The 15,334-nt window shown below is 39.2% G+C and overlaps 2 protein-coding genes across 3 annotated transcripts in view; both read right to left on the bottom strand.

The window, feature by feature from the left end:
* Nucleotides 1-96: 96 nt before the first annotated feature.
* LOC122663395 (DNA damage-repair/toleration protein DRT100-like) lies at nt 97-1,669 on the bottom strand. The gene has a single exon (XM_043859070.1). The coding sequence runs from the start codon at nt 1,401-1,403 to the stop codon at nt 129-131; it is 1,275 nt and encodes a 424-aa protein (XP_043715005.1). The 5' UTR covers nt 1,404-1,669; the 3' UTR covers nt 97-128.
* Nucleotides 1,670-4,497: 2,828 nt separating this feature from the next.
* The window catches only part of LOC122662229, a 31,919-nt gene continuing 21,082 nt past the window's right edge, over nt 4,498-15,334 (bottom strand). For both annotated transcript variants that reach the window (XM_043857804.1, XM_043857805.1), the window contains exons 5-7: nt 14,240-14,326; nt 7,179-7,307; nt 4,498-4,644 (exon numbers count right to left, since the gene is read on the bottom strand). In XM_043857804.1, coding sequence (XP_043713739.1) covers nt 4,594-4,644; nt 7,179-7,307; nt 14,240-14,326 — 267 coding nt within the window. In that variant the 3' untranslated portion in view covers nt 4,498-4,593. The remainder of the gene's footprint in view (nt 4,645-7,178; nt 7,308-14,239; nt 14,327-15,334) is intronic.

The raw sequence follows: 15,334 nt of genomic DNA on the forward strand, positions 1-15,334 counted from the left end.
TTACCTTACCTCTCTCTCTCAAAGAACGGATTGATGACAATAACTTCAAAATAGTAGAGATCAGAAGAGATGAAAACATCCATGAGAAAGATATTGATTCTCTCAACAGTCATTTCCGTCTTCAAGTTTCAAGGGATTACAGGCCCAAAGCTTTTACATGCCATTGACGATTTCTGCAACCCACCTTGACAGAAGAAGAAGGTCTCCGGGCACCTATACAAGCAGTTATCCACTAGGCTTACATTCGCATTACCCGGTTTCATCGTCATTAATGGCCCTGGAATCGGACCAAACAAGTAGTTTCCCCCAAGCAACAACCTTGCAAATGGTGATGTCCCCTCACTCGGAACCCCCGCTTTCAGTGCGTACTGCGACGGTATCATTCCTGTGAACTTGTTCTTCTCCAACGACAGAGCCGACAGCTTTGGCATCATCGCCATGAATGCCGCCAACAACCCCTGAAGCTGGTTGTAACTCAGATCCAGGACTACAAGTTCGCTCCTGGCACCCATGTCGCTGGGCACCTGTATCGATGACAGCTGATTGTGGGACAGAGTGAGCTGTTGCAGAGACGGGTGTTGGAACACAATTGATGGAACAGCACCCGATAATTGGTTATGGCTCAGATCCATTACCTGCAGAAACCCTGAATCGCTGATTTTCTCCGGGAGATTTCCTTCCAGACTGTTATTCCTCATGGAGATCTCAACCAGGGAACCAGGCAAACCCACCGGAACTCTACCGGAGATTGCATTGTCGCTGGCATCCAAGAAAGTGAGGTTCTTGAGGGAACCCAGGTCAGGTAACTCGCCAGAGAGTTTGTTCCCCTGAAGCTCTAGTCTTTTGAGGCTAGCCAGACCCTTGAAGCTCGCCGGAATTGGGCCCAGAAGTTGGTTGTGGTCGAGGTAGAGCTCCTCCAGGGCAAAGAGAGAGCCAATCGAGGTGGGTATCTCACCGGCGAAAGAGTTTTCCGAGAGAGCGAGACGGCGGAGACGCGTGAGGTTGGAGATGGAGGTGGGGATTGATCCGGCCAAGGAATTATCAGCGAGGTTGAGGGATTCCAAGTAAGGGAGGTAGTTGCAGGCGGAGGAGGAGAGTGAACCAGTGTAACCAGCTTGGTCGAGGCTGACCTCGGTGACCCGGCTGATGCCGGAAACGACGAGGTCACATCGGAAACCACAGGTGAAGCGATCGGAGAAGATGTGATCACATGGGTCGACGGAGAAATCCCATGAACTCAAACAAGATCCAGGGGTCACTGACCCAGAGTCAAGCCCCTTCTTCAGCTGTTTCAAACCTTTTACATCTCCCCAATACGTTTTCGAATCCCCTTTCAACAGCAGCTCCGAAGCTGTAACCATCATTAAAACTAGAGTGGAAAGGGAAAGACAGAGACCACCCATGTTTTCTTCCCTCACTCAATCCTCAGCCTTGGCTGTTCTCCTTTTCTGGGTTCTCTAGCAAGCAGCAAACTCAGCTTTTGAAGAACAGTTGCAGAGATGGATAGAAAAATGGCACATTAACCCGTACTGTTGAGTTGAATTCACGTAAAATGCAGAAGATCAAAATGTGACTGGATTCCAATTTTCAAGTGAAGTCTGAAAACTGAACAGAAGGGAAGACTACACAGTAGACACTGCACACTGTCTTCACTGAAGGGAAGACAACACTGCACTGCAAAGGAAGAGTAATGGTGGCTCTCTGCCTCTTTTAACTTCCGTTTCCTTGGTGTGGATGGAGCCTCTGGCCTCAGATATTTTTTGTTTTTAAAATTATTAAACTGACAAGATAAATTAATTAACAGAAACTGGGCCCCTCTCTCTGGACTTTGCTTATGCCATATTTGTACAAGGAGTAAGGAATTACCCTGTTCTTCCTAGTTTTCTACTGCTGTAATTTTGGATCCTGCGGTGCTCTGCTCAGAACGGGACCGCACCTTTCAGAATCAGGGCTGAAGTGAAGGTGAAGTCATCAGACCAATACATGTGGGAGATTGGCAGCAGGTAGTCAGGTGCTCAACCCCAGAGGCCCAGACAGCACAACAATCATTAATGAATGGTGAGTGGACCTGGACAGTGTAAGCTCTTAGGACTCTGTATCTGATCATGTTCATAATCTCCTCCAAACCCAACCCCACAGAAATGAAAATTCAGAGAAGAAAGGTAGTCAAGACTCAAGATTCAGGAACTTGGGAATAAGTTTAGGTTTGCTAAATAATATGTATCTCTTTATGGTGTTTATCTAGATTCGATTAGCAGTAGAAGTAGGTATTAGCTATGAGCTTAACATAATAAACAAATATTGTTACCAAAAATCTTTCATCAAAAAAATATTGTTACCAAAAAAAAACATAATATACAAATATGAGATGGTTGTGTTGTGTTGTGTGGTGATCCCAAGTAACAGAATGGGCTCTGTATTGAGTTCTACAACATCTATTGAGCATTAAAGGCCCAGACACCACATCTATTGAGCATTTGAGCCATTATAAAATTTGAGCCATTAAATTGTCTATGGGTAAATGGTACCCAAGGTACCTAACATTTTAAAAAATTATAATATAGGTATCCAATGTTTTATATATTGTGTTTAAAGTACCTAAATCAGATTATAACTAACCTAATTACTAAATTTTTTTCTTTTTTTCAATTTTATCCTTAAAATAATGTTAATGGGAACCACCCCATCACTAGTCCTTTCTGAGAATGGATCATCTGCACGTACCAACAGGTGAACGTACATGTGAGAGAATCACATTTTGATTTTGTTTCTATAAAAATCCCTCCTCCCCTTGTAAATGGCCAAAAAAGACGGGGGGAGGGGGAGACGGGAGAATGGGGTATGGTGGTGGGCACTAGTGGGGTTGGGTTGCAGTAGGTAGGTGGTGTGGCCAGTGGGATTGTAGAGGAGGAAGGAGGAGGAGGAGGAGAAGGGACGGTGATGGGGTGGGTCTCATTAAGTTTATTTTAAGGGTAAAATTGAAAGGAAAAGAAAAAGGAAAAATTAAGTAATTAGGGTAGCTATAATCTGGTTTAGGTATCTCAAAGGCTTTAAACACAATATAAGAAACATCGGATATCTAAATTACAATTTGTTAAAACATTAGACACCCTGAATGTCATTTACCCAATTTTCTTTTAGTAGATCTGTACTTCTGTGTCATATCTGCCTTTGGCCTTTGTGCCTTGTCATACTCTTTACCCGGACCTCTAGTTTCTGTAGTGGACTCTCACTAGGACCTAATTGACGCTATTTTCTTCCTGGACTTCACGGATCTCTTCAAGAGCATCTGGTTTTGTTTAGAATGCAGTAGATATTTGTTCAAAAAAGCTGAGCATTGCATTGTTGTTGGGACCTGTGTTTACCTTGGACATTTCTTCTCTAGCTTCAGATATTGAGGATAAAAAAAAACCTAAAAACTAACTAATCTTCACTACCCACTTGCTAATCCATTTAAGCACCACCAAGCTCCAAACACAGGAAGTCTATGTAAAGGAGTGTAGAAAATCTTTTTTAAAGCTACTTCTCTTTTATTGTAAAGTTTTAAGAACTTTATCGCCTTGTTTTCAAAATAATTAGCGTGTAATGGCATCACATCCTTTAGAAACATTGAAATTCGGCTGATTCATGTCCTTCTCAATTCGAGAGCAACATAGGCAAGATCTAAAAACACGGAATCTGGATCCATCTCGCCCCGGAAACGATGTTTTAATGCCCTAACCCTAATTTTAGTAAGAGGATCATACGAACTGGATCCAGCCAGAATGGAGATCCACCTCATCCGATTTGGAACGGTTGATCCAGCCCAGCTGATCCCGATTCTTGAAACCCTTAACATGAGGCAAGTCTAGGCTTAGAAATTGACAATGTTAAGCCCACTTTTGACTCGATCAAGATTGAAAAATGATTTCCCTAACTTTCTCGGCCCATTTCAATCCCTTAAAAATATTTAGACTAATCTTTTCCATTCTTTTTTTGGCAGTTCTCTGCTGAAATCCACTCATAAAACCAACCAGCCTCTTTCTCAGTTTGAGGTCAGTGATAGAATTCCAACTATATTTCCATGACCTTAGCAATTTTCCCCTTTACTATTCCAGATACCCAGGTTCCCATGAATCGTTATCCCCTCCAATTCGCTGCCCCCTCAAATTCCTCCAATTCCCCATATGGGGGCAGAAATGACCATCCTACCCCCTGCCCAAAAACACTGCCCAAGGTGGGGTCCACTCCCCCCTATTAGAGGAATTGGAGGAATTGGAAGTGCCCGCAAATTGGAGGTGATAATTAACTTAGAAATAAAACCAAAAGGATTCCCTACTAACTTAGAAATAAAAGCAAAAGGATTCAATCTTTAAACCATAATGTACAGGAAAAAAAAAACTCCAAAAATTGAATTGTTGCAACTAATCCTTCTTTCCAAATATTTTCCCCATTTAAGAAAGATTCATGCAACAGACCAATCATAGACAACGCAACAGCCCAGGTAGTGGAGCAGAATACCACAAAATATCCCAAGCTTACACCAACTCCTGCAACGATTCATACTGTGTTTTCACCTTTCTTGGCTCTTCGTTCTGGAATTTTGAATATTTACTACCTTGAAGAATACTGAAACTTTTCAAACATGAATCTCATGCCTCGTATCTGCAAATTCAATACTAGCCATCAATTAAATGTGAGCAAATTGCAATGGTTCCAAAAAAAATGATACAAACCAAGCAATGTGACAGCAGCAACAAAGCGAAAACAAAACTCTGGGAGTCTCAGCTCAGTAAAAAAGGTCTCTGGTAAACGTCTCATAAATTTTAGATTACGAGAGTTTTTTTTGGTACATACAGTGCACCAGTAAACAAGCTGGTATGCCGCAGTTCTATTGTGCATTTGTGTTACCACTTTTAGAATGTATTCAAAACCAACAAATCCATAGCATCCATTAAGATTACAGTTTTAAAACCCAGAATCGGGATTGGCCTCGTTCGATTCCAATTCGATTCAGATCGGAATTGGCCGAAACCCTAGAATTGGTTTTGAGTAAAAAGGAAGGAAATATCAAGACCACCAACTTGTGATGGGATTAAAATTACTGCTACCACTGTCCAGAAGTATTACTAACGAGTAGGCTCACTTCTCTTCTTTTTTTTTGGGGGGGGGGATTAAAATTACTGCTACCACTGTCCAGAAGTATTACTAACTAGTAGGCTCACTTCTCTTTCTTCTTTTTTTTTGTGTGTATGTTGGGGGGGTTGCTAAGAAAGAGAAAACTATTCCCATAGCATGGGTAAAGAGCATCGATACTCAAAAGATTTTTGCTTAGTTTATCTAAAGAAGCCCGAGGATGATTGCATTTGTCTTGTGCCAAGAATTAAAGTTTATTAATGGAGACCTAGAATGACTAACTAAATACCTACCCTACAAATATGATGCACTTCTGCACATACAATGTGAATGACTCATGATAGTTGGGAAATTAGTTGCAAAAGCCTTCTAATGGAAGAGAAACTCAGCCAACATCAAACGGTCAAAGGATTCAAGTCAGACTCTCACTAGATTTCCTTTTTCACCTCTTTCTTCTGATTGATACATATGACAGAATAACATTTAACATATATCATGACTTCGACAATTTTTCATTATCATTTTAAAATAAAATATAACACTGGATATACATTCAACAAAGATCGATTGGTAGCAGCACTGAGTGGTATGGTGGAAATTGTAGGCTCTAGAAGAACAGGAGGACCACAAAGGATTTAGATAAGAAAAGAGGAATGATTTGAGAACTAAAGATTAAATCATTAAATAAATTATATGACCCTAGAGTCCTAGAAAGCATGGTATGGCTGAGAGGATTTATGTAGCTGATTCCTAGTAGTTTGGACAAGGCATTGTTGGAGTAAGTTGAGGAAAGCATAATCACATATTAAGAAGTTACAAAAAATGTAAAACAAACAAATCAATATTTCCAAACTGAATACCCCACATGGGCTACCATCTGGCTGAGGCCATTAATAGAAGCTTGGATGTGTGGCTTATCAACGGATCCAAAAGAAAATATTATCTAAAAAAAGTGTACCCAGTGCACGAGGCTCCCACCACTGTGGGGTCTGGGGAGGGTCATATTGTACGCAGCCTTACCCTTGCTTCCGCAGAGAGGCTATTTCCAAAAGAGAATATTATCTATATCTATTAAAAAGAAGTGAACATTTGAGCAATCATCCAGGCTGTTCTAGATTCTACCAACACTTCTCCAGCTGGCAGCAAAGGTGGAGCTCTGCTCTATAAATATGTTGCCCATGCAAGCAAAGTCTAAGCGGTTGTGCAGTTGTGTAGGTTCCTAGGCATGTGTCAGGTGAGCAATTGTGCGCTTATGTACAAGTTTAGACTCTTGAACCACCCAGCAAACAATTGCTTCATAGTTTGAGATTTGATGCGGTATTAAGCACTCAAGAATCAAGTTTAATCCTTCAACAGAGATCAGACCAAATAATTATAGGACTAGAATCTAGGAATTCACTTCTTTGCCAAGGGTTTAGGGTCTGGTTTCTTATTTCTACAGAGATGACTGGATTAGACCATTAGAGACCATGGTACAAGATCTTACTCAAACCAAGCATTCAAGCTTCAATTGAGATCAGAATAATACGAGTTCAGGATCAAGTACAAGCTTATTCTTCTCCTTCCTAATTTCTTCTTTGGTTCCTCGAGGTCATGGGGTCAGTTGACAGCCAAAGGCAATGGACTAAAAGCATCTTTAGTGACATAGAATAGCTACCTAAGGTTACTTCTTTATTAGTTAATTTCTTTTTCTTTTTATATTCAACACAGATGGGGCCTGCAAGCTCTACACAACAATTGTAGCATTAAACAACAATGACCTAAGGTGCAGCCTGAAAGATTATAAAGAGCAATAGCTCACAAAAGAACGTACCATGTAAAAAAATTATATTTTGTGCCTCAAGGTGTACATCTTGCCATTACAATTTGCAAAAAAATTATTAATGGAAGCGAAAGGTGACTTCATGCACTAAAGTTTGATGACTGGAAACTTTTGATGTTATGGTTGAAAGAGAAGCAGGGTAGGGGAAAGATACTGCAGCAAGTGCTACCAAATAACATCCAACCAGCCTGGAAAACTTTATAGACAAAGAGTCAAGAACATATTAGTGATAAGTACATACCTCAATCAAACAACACGAATTAAGACTCAGACGTTGTCCAATTGCTACCTCCTTGCTATTGACAAAAATTGGATACTTGCCAAGATTTTTCAGATAGAAGGATCCGTCTTCATCCATCTTTATCATTGCCTGCATAAATGGAGGGGGAGAAAACAAATATTGAACATCTCAGATACAACTAGAGTATATAACGTACGTCAAGGAAGCAGAAGATAATACTACTCTTCGGTAAATTTGCTCCACAGAAAAAGAAGCAGTAAGAAGGGGGGGAAAATGCAACCATTATATAAATTTAAAACGAATGGCCGGATGCTGTCTGGTACAAGTAAAGGGGAAAGGAGAGTAAAATTAATTTACAAAGAAAATGGAAAGTTTTGTAATCATATGACTATAACTAAAAGGGAAAAAGATTGCCACGACGCAAAAGTGTGCAGTTTCCCTCTCACATAAAATTTTTATTTTTTATTTTTTCTCACCTGCTCTGAAAATATGGGTCCCATATGGATGATATCTTTTTCAGGACACCCTCTCCCCTAACTTAAAATCTAACCAAACATGGTAATTAAACTTTTCAAATAGATTCATTTGCCCTATAATATTTTCCTATTCAAATTAAAAGAATTTGATAGAAAAGTGGAGTAAAATCCTGTGCATTTTAAGCAGTAGGCATGTTTTTTCGGAGCTTGGGGGTGGATTTGGTTTTCTCTGGGAGGCTTTGCAGTATATTTTTGGTGGTTTTTGATGGGTTTCTGCACTAAGGGGTGGGGGTTGGTCGTTGCTCAGGTTTCTTATTTTTCTATTTTCTTGGTCCTTTGGTTGGATATTCATTTCTCTAGTTAATATATTTATTCTATTGTTGCTGATCAAGTTAACTTGACAAGCTTTTTTCCAACTAAAAAGAGGTCAGCTACTCAAATTCTATTCTGCCATTCAACTATGTTTAAGGTCATGTTAGTTGTCAAGCCTAGGACATTCATATTGTGAGAACACCAAACCAGATTAAGTCAGTACCTCAGTACCTGCATATGAAGAAGAGATGAAAGAGTAATGGAAAAGAAGAGAGAGAAATAAGAAAAGAAACCAGCTCACGGTTTGTGTAGAATAGACAAACCGTCAAAGTTTAAAGTATCGGAAGGGTGATTTAAGAAACGTATCGCATCGTATCTGAGAGACGCAAGATACGCAAAAGATATGCATGGAAATGGTCAAGAAACATATGTAATGTAGTCCTAGATTGGTAGGAGATCAACTAGGAGCCAGTAAACCTGGATTTGTGGATGAAGAACAGATTGGATCAGACTTGGGGTGATGTTGTAGACTTGAACAGTGCTTGATGATGTAGAATCAGTCTTGAAATTAGAACTTGAATGTAGAACTTGAACGTAACAGCAATGGAGAAAACAAATAACCAACTCGAAGTACCCAGGCTTCCCACCACAAGGTGTCAATCGAATCAAACACCGATTCCTTCAAACAATCCACCCGAGCTTCACACCGCAAGGTATCGATTGGATCAAACACCAATCCCACCAGCCTTGATCAAACACAAGACAAAAATCTTCAATGGAGAAGAAGAGCAACAAAAGTTTTTCATTAATATCAAAATTAATGTTCCATGCTTGCCCACCTTACAACCTTATATAGAAGACACAAAAATAGACTCCTACACTAAAAAAAAAAGGCCTAACCCAATCCTTAACCTATTAGCTAACCTAAACTGACTAGGAAACTAGTTTCCTAAAATACTAAAGGAAATAGACTCAAAACATGGTTGGACTTATAGAGTCCTAATCCAACCCAATTTAAATAATAATTAAATAGTCACATGACCACTTAAGTTGTCACATCTCACATGACTACTTAACCAATTCACATAATCACTTAAGTGATCACATGACCACTAACCAAATAAAAAGAAATCTACTAACTAATCCCGTATATAACCTTATTACCCACAGTTTAGGCCCATGAAAGTGGCATATTACATTGAAAACTCATGGGATCAAAGGCCGAACATGTATATAACCCAACCCTAGACTTACTCCTAATAAAAGAAGCCCAATTTGGTGATAAATCTGCATCAATATGGAAACGCTTAAAATACATACAGACTACAGTTTTGAGGCGTAAAACACTATAAATAAGTAAATGTAAAATAAACCGTGCATAAAAAGGATAACAAAGTACGACGAGACAAGTGTATTCAATTGATTGTGCATTTTTTTTACATATAATAACACTAGAAAATATGCCATTTTTTACTTGGCGAAGATTCAGGGTTGTTTTTCACTAATATAGTGATCCATTGCAAAAACAAAAAAAAAAAATATTGAGCGCCCCCCCCCCCCCAAAAAAAAAAAGAAGTTTTGAGAGATATGTTCTTGCATAAATCTGGTTTCGATCCTTGATTGCAAGCTGTTCCAGACTTCCATCCCCAAATGATGATGAAATCAATACTATTAGAATCACTTTTGCCATTAGAAGCAAGAAATTAAGTTGATTTGCACCCAAAAAGAAAACATTAAAACGCCTTATGGGAGCTCTCAGTAGATGTTTTGCAATCACAGAGCATGTTTCGTAGTTTATAAGAGATGTATCAAGCTTATCGATAAGTATCAACATGTATATTTTTTAGGTATCATACGGTATCGTATCATATCATATCAGTACCATAAAGATATGATACATATCGGTTAGTATCAGCCGATACGTAAAACCTTGCAAACCGTGAGCTAAAAAGGGTGTACCCAATGCACAAGGTTCCCGCCACTGCGGGGTCTGGGGAGGGTCATAATGTACGCAGTCTTACCCCTGCTTTCGCAGAGAGGCTGTTTCCAAACTCGAACCCGTGACCACTTGGTCACAATAGAGCAACCTGTACCGTTGCACCAAGCCCGCCTTCTACATCAAACCGTGAGCTAGTGAGGTATTATATAAGAATGTGACTCCTTAGAGTAAAGTATGAATACAACACAACCCAACTACCCGCTGTACATCTTAACTAAGTGACTAAAACACCACCACAAATAATAACCAACACCACACTTAGTTAAACATCACCGCAATCACTAAACAGCATCATGACAAACAATTAACACTCCCTCTCAAGCTAGAGCATTGACATCACCCCATGCGCAGCTTGGAACAACCATGTAAAGAAAAACAGGCCGAAACAAAGGTTTAGTGAACATATCCCCATGCTGATCTCCAGAATTGACAACTCAACTCATCTTTATCCCAACTAAATGGGGTCGGCTACATGGATCCTTATCCTCAAATCAGCTCTTATCCAAGCCGTATTTGTTACTAGTCCTAAGCTATGCATGTTTTTCTTCACCACTTCTCCTAGAGTCATTTTAGGCCTAACCCCCCCCCCCGGCGGCTCTTTTAGCTCCTTCAATTTGAATCGAATCACCCCTCCGTACTGAGGCATTCAAAGGCCTCTGTTGCACACCCATGCCACCTCAAACGACTTTCTCACAACTTATCATGTATCAGAGCTACTCCTAAATTATCTCTAATTTGTTCATTTCTTATTTTATCCTTTCTAGTTTTACCACTCGTCCATTTCAACATCCTCATTTCAGCTTAGTGTAGTTCATTTATATGTTGTTTCTTCACTGCCCAACATTCACCTCCATACATTATTGCTGGTCGTATAATTGTCTTATAAAATTTCTCTTTGAGTTTTAAAGGATTATGCCGATCACACAACACTCCGGATGCATCCCTTCACCTCATCAATGGCTCCTTGAATCTTCCCGTCCCATCATGGTTCTTGGCCCTAGTGGGGCTCTCCAACCACAAACCTTCCCTACCCTTCCTTCCCCCACGGAGACCATCCTTCTCACACCCAAGGTTTAAAAGTATCGGCATTGGGTATCGTATCCAAGGTTCTAAATTTCGGGTTTCAACCTGGTTTCGACCAGCCCGAAACCGAGATATGGTTGAAACTTGGTACTTTTTCCCAGCCAACTCAAGACTCTGGTTTCTAGGCCCATATATGGTTTTTTTAGGTCTATTTTTGTATACAACCTATTTTTGACATTCTAAGCACAATGCATGAACTATTTACACAACAAAAAAAAAACACTCAAAATGGTACCTGTGGTTATTGACCCAAGTTTACTAGTGTACGCTGAAGGATACACTAAATCAGGTATTATACATACTTAGTTCATATAAAGTTAAAGTACAAGAACACTGAATAATACATGTTATCCAAATAAAACATTAAGGTGCTCAACACTCACTCAATTCCATGCGGAGTTTCTTGGTGGGTCCAATCCACGAGTTGCGTATCACTGAATATTTTGGAGCCGTTCCTCTGAATGTATCACATATGTATCCCATGACATGCTTTGGGCCCAATTGTTCTGATAGTCCAAACGAAGAAATAGTGCGAAGAAATCCACACTTTTGAGCCAAACTTCCACTCCCCGTGTCGAAACCACCGAGACAGTATGTGTTTCGATCGAAACTTGCGAGAAATGGCAAGTTTCGATCGACACTTATCATTTTAATATGCCGGTTTGAGTTGGTTCAACTAGTTTTGACCAATTTCGACCGAAACCAGTCAAAACCAACCAAAACCTTTTACTTTTTAAACTCCCTGCTTAACTCATCTCGATTTTGCAAGAAATCGAGATATCTCGGTGGTTTCGGTTGGTTTCGACCAAGATCTCTTTCCATGATCATATCAAAAGGATGATTTTAAGAGACTTATCGTAACATACTAGAAAGACACAAGATACGCCAAATATACCTATGAAAATGGCCAAGAAATGTATGAAAATGCTTAGGATATATGCAAAATACAGTTTGAAGCATAAAACACTATAAATAATTATGAAAGAAAACGTTGCCCGGTCACGCGGCCCCTGCACCAGCGTGGGGGTCAATGAGAGGATGCACAGGAGCATCAATCAGAAGGGATTTTCATTTTGTAGGGGGCAAGGCGGTCATTTCAGGGGGGTTGTGTCTAGCATAGGGGCCACACGACCAGGTACCATTCTTTTTCCCATATAATTCATATGTAAAATATATTATGTATAAAAAAGAGAACAAGGTACAATGAGACTAGTACATCAATTGATTATATATAAAGGATGAGGTTTTTTACATATAATAATACCAAAAAATAAAATGTAGGTATCGTATCGGTACCGTGTTATATCGATTAGTATCAGCGGTTATGGAAGGATACTTAAAACCTTGCTCACACCCTCCGCACTAGTATAGCACTAGCGCATAATAGGAAAGTCAGTAGATGGAGAGAGATCCCCAGGCAAAGAGTCCAATCGTGTAGAGGGTCGTAGTAAGGGAGCAGTAGTAATGACTGGAGACGGCTTGGGATGGCGCTTATACACCTATAAAGGAACAACTCTTGAGGTAGAAGAGGAATTTGTAAGAGAGATAAAAATAGGAACAGGAGTAGAAAACTCGGTATCCAACTCACGACCTATAGCAGAAAAATATGATGTATTTTCATAGAAGGTAACAACAGCACTAGTATAGCACTAACACATAATAGGATCATAACACCTATAACCATTTTGAGTATGAGAATACTCAAGGAACACACATTTAACAGCACGAGGAGACAACTTGCCAAGACCAGGCCGAAGAATATGAAAACATGTACAGCCGAGCACTCATAGTTGTAACCCAAATAAAGAAGACAGTGGAAAACACATAAAAAAGGGAAGTGATTGTTAAGGACCAAGGAGGCATACGATTGATCTAGTAACAAGCAGTCAAAACAATATCACCCCAATAACTTTTTACATCACCCCAATACCTTTTTTACACGTTCACATGAAACATTAAGGAACGAGCAATTTCTAACAAATGCTGATTCTTCCACTTTTCTAACGAGATGTCAGTTTGTATTAAGAAGGTTGCTAAAGAGGTTCTAGGGAAATGAAAGGTTTACGTCATGCCCCTAGGGAGACTTGGTGGTGGGATGATGAGGTCCAAACAGCCATTAAGGCTAAGAAAGCTACTTTCAAGACTAGGCAAAAGACTAAAGAGGTAGACGACCTAAAAAGGTATAAAGTAGCTAGGAACAAAGCTAAAAAGATTGTAGGGAAAGAGAGGGCGATGAACTGTGAAGATCTCTACAATAATCTAAACACAAAGGAAGGGGGAAAAGCTATCTATAAGATAGCTAAAATGAGAGCAAGGAAGAGTAGAGATTTGGACCATGTTAAATGTATTAAAGATGATGATGGTAGAGTACTTATAAGGGAGGAAGACATTAAGATGCACCTCTCCACTTCATCCATCCTACTGTAATTCTTTGTGAAACACCATCCCCTATATCATCTTCTCATGATTGATCCTAGATACCTAAATTAATCACTTTGCGGAATCTCCCTCTCGTCAAGTTTCACCCCCCTCATATTCTGTCCTAGAATTACTAAAGTTACACACCATATACACAGTCTTCGTTCTACTTATCTTAAAACCTTTTGATTCCAAGGTTGATCTCATAACTCCATGGCGTTATTTCTTGCTTGTCTCATCCACGAAAACAATATCATCAGCAAAAACCATACACCAAGGAACCTCATCTTGGATATCCCTAGGTAAAATCATCCATGATAAGCGCAAACAAATAAGGGCTTAAAGCTGATCCTTGATGTAACCCAATTGTAATTCAGAATTCACTACCTTGAACCCCCATGGTTCTTACACTAATCACCACACCATCATACATATCTTTAATTATGTCCACAGGGACTAAACCATGGGGTATGGGACTCAGGTACAAGTAATGCTTTGTCACCTTACAAGTACAGCGTTGATATAACTGATCTGTTAAATGAAATCAAAATATCCAAATAAAGGCATTTACTTTTGGTCTTATCCATCAATCAATAAACAAAACCTTCCCGAAATGATTAGGGGTTAATACACTAGTCATGGTCCACCATTCCACTGTATCAAACATATCAAATAATGAATCAATCATGATTACCTTCTTTTTTTTTGGCTAAATATTGGTATCCTTAAATTCTGTTAAATAACCAATTTAAAGCAACCAAAACAATTGTTACCTGCCGCCGAGATATTTTATTAGCACGCCCTTCTCTTCCTAGGTCAATGTCAACATCCACATCATCTGTTGCTCTCCCAAGTAATACCTACGTTATCAAGAAGGGAATAAGTAAGAACAAAGATTTCAATTTTCAACATGAATGATTTCAGTGAACATACATTTTCTAGCAGTCCCACCAACTAGAATCAGACCCTTTGAGTCATCCACACAAAGGTGATAAAGGTCAGGGTTGGGTCATTTGACTATTCAACTTCTAAGCAAACTCAAGGTGCATAAAAGTTGCCCTTTCATGGACAAATTTAGCATAATTAACAATTTTCCCATTTGGTCTTTTTTTTTTCCTATAAAACTTTTGAGTGTTTTTCATTAAATCTTTTCAGGTTGGACTGATGACAATAGGTTGATGCATGCCAAAACTTATCCTTACCAACCTTTTGGCAGCAAGAACCTCTACACTGCTAATTAAAACATTGAAATATCAACCTATAAAAGGTTGCAAAGATAACAAGGGAAAATAAATTTAGACAAAAAGCAAATTCTCTTGTTTGATCACTGCAAGAATGCATAAAGGAATTCTTAGATAATAAACTAAAACTTTGTTTTTTTTAATATCTTTTTTTTTTACCAAGACCACTTAATTTTGAAAGAAAAAAAATGCTAAGCCAATAAGTGTAGCCACAGAAGGGTGAGGATAAGGGTATGACCGAGCAAGTAAAAGAAAGAGATTAGGAAGTTGATGTTGTCTCTGGGTTTTCCTCTTTTCTTTCTCTTATTTTCATTACCTTTTAAAGCAGAAAATAGAGATCGCCAAAATGGACCCAAATTTTCTCCTAACGTATCTCTTCCATTTTGGCTTTGTAAAACCAATTAATGCGGTCACCATCACTTCCAACGCAACCCAACATGACATTCATGTTGAGATTGTCAATGACATTGGGGCTAAGCCAGTTCATGGTTGACACCACACATGCACATCTGGGAATATTACATCCCAGCGAACTCAGATTCTTTTACCACAATACCACTACCCTTTGGTTTATGTTCTCAAATTTGTGACAAGTAGCAATATTACTCTAATTAATATAAGGGCAAG

This window comes from Telopea speciosissima, chromosome 5 (genome assembly GCF_018873765.1).
Source record: "Telopea speciosissima isolate NSW1024214 ecotype Mountain lineage chromosome 5, Tspe_v1, whole genome shotgun sequence".
Lineage (NCBI taxonomy): Eukaryota > Viridiplantae > Streptophyta > Magnoliopsida > Proteales > Proteaceae > Telopea > Telopea speciosissima.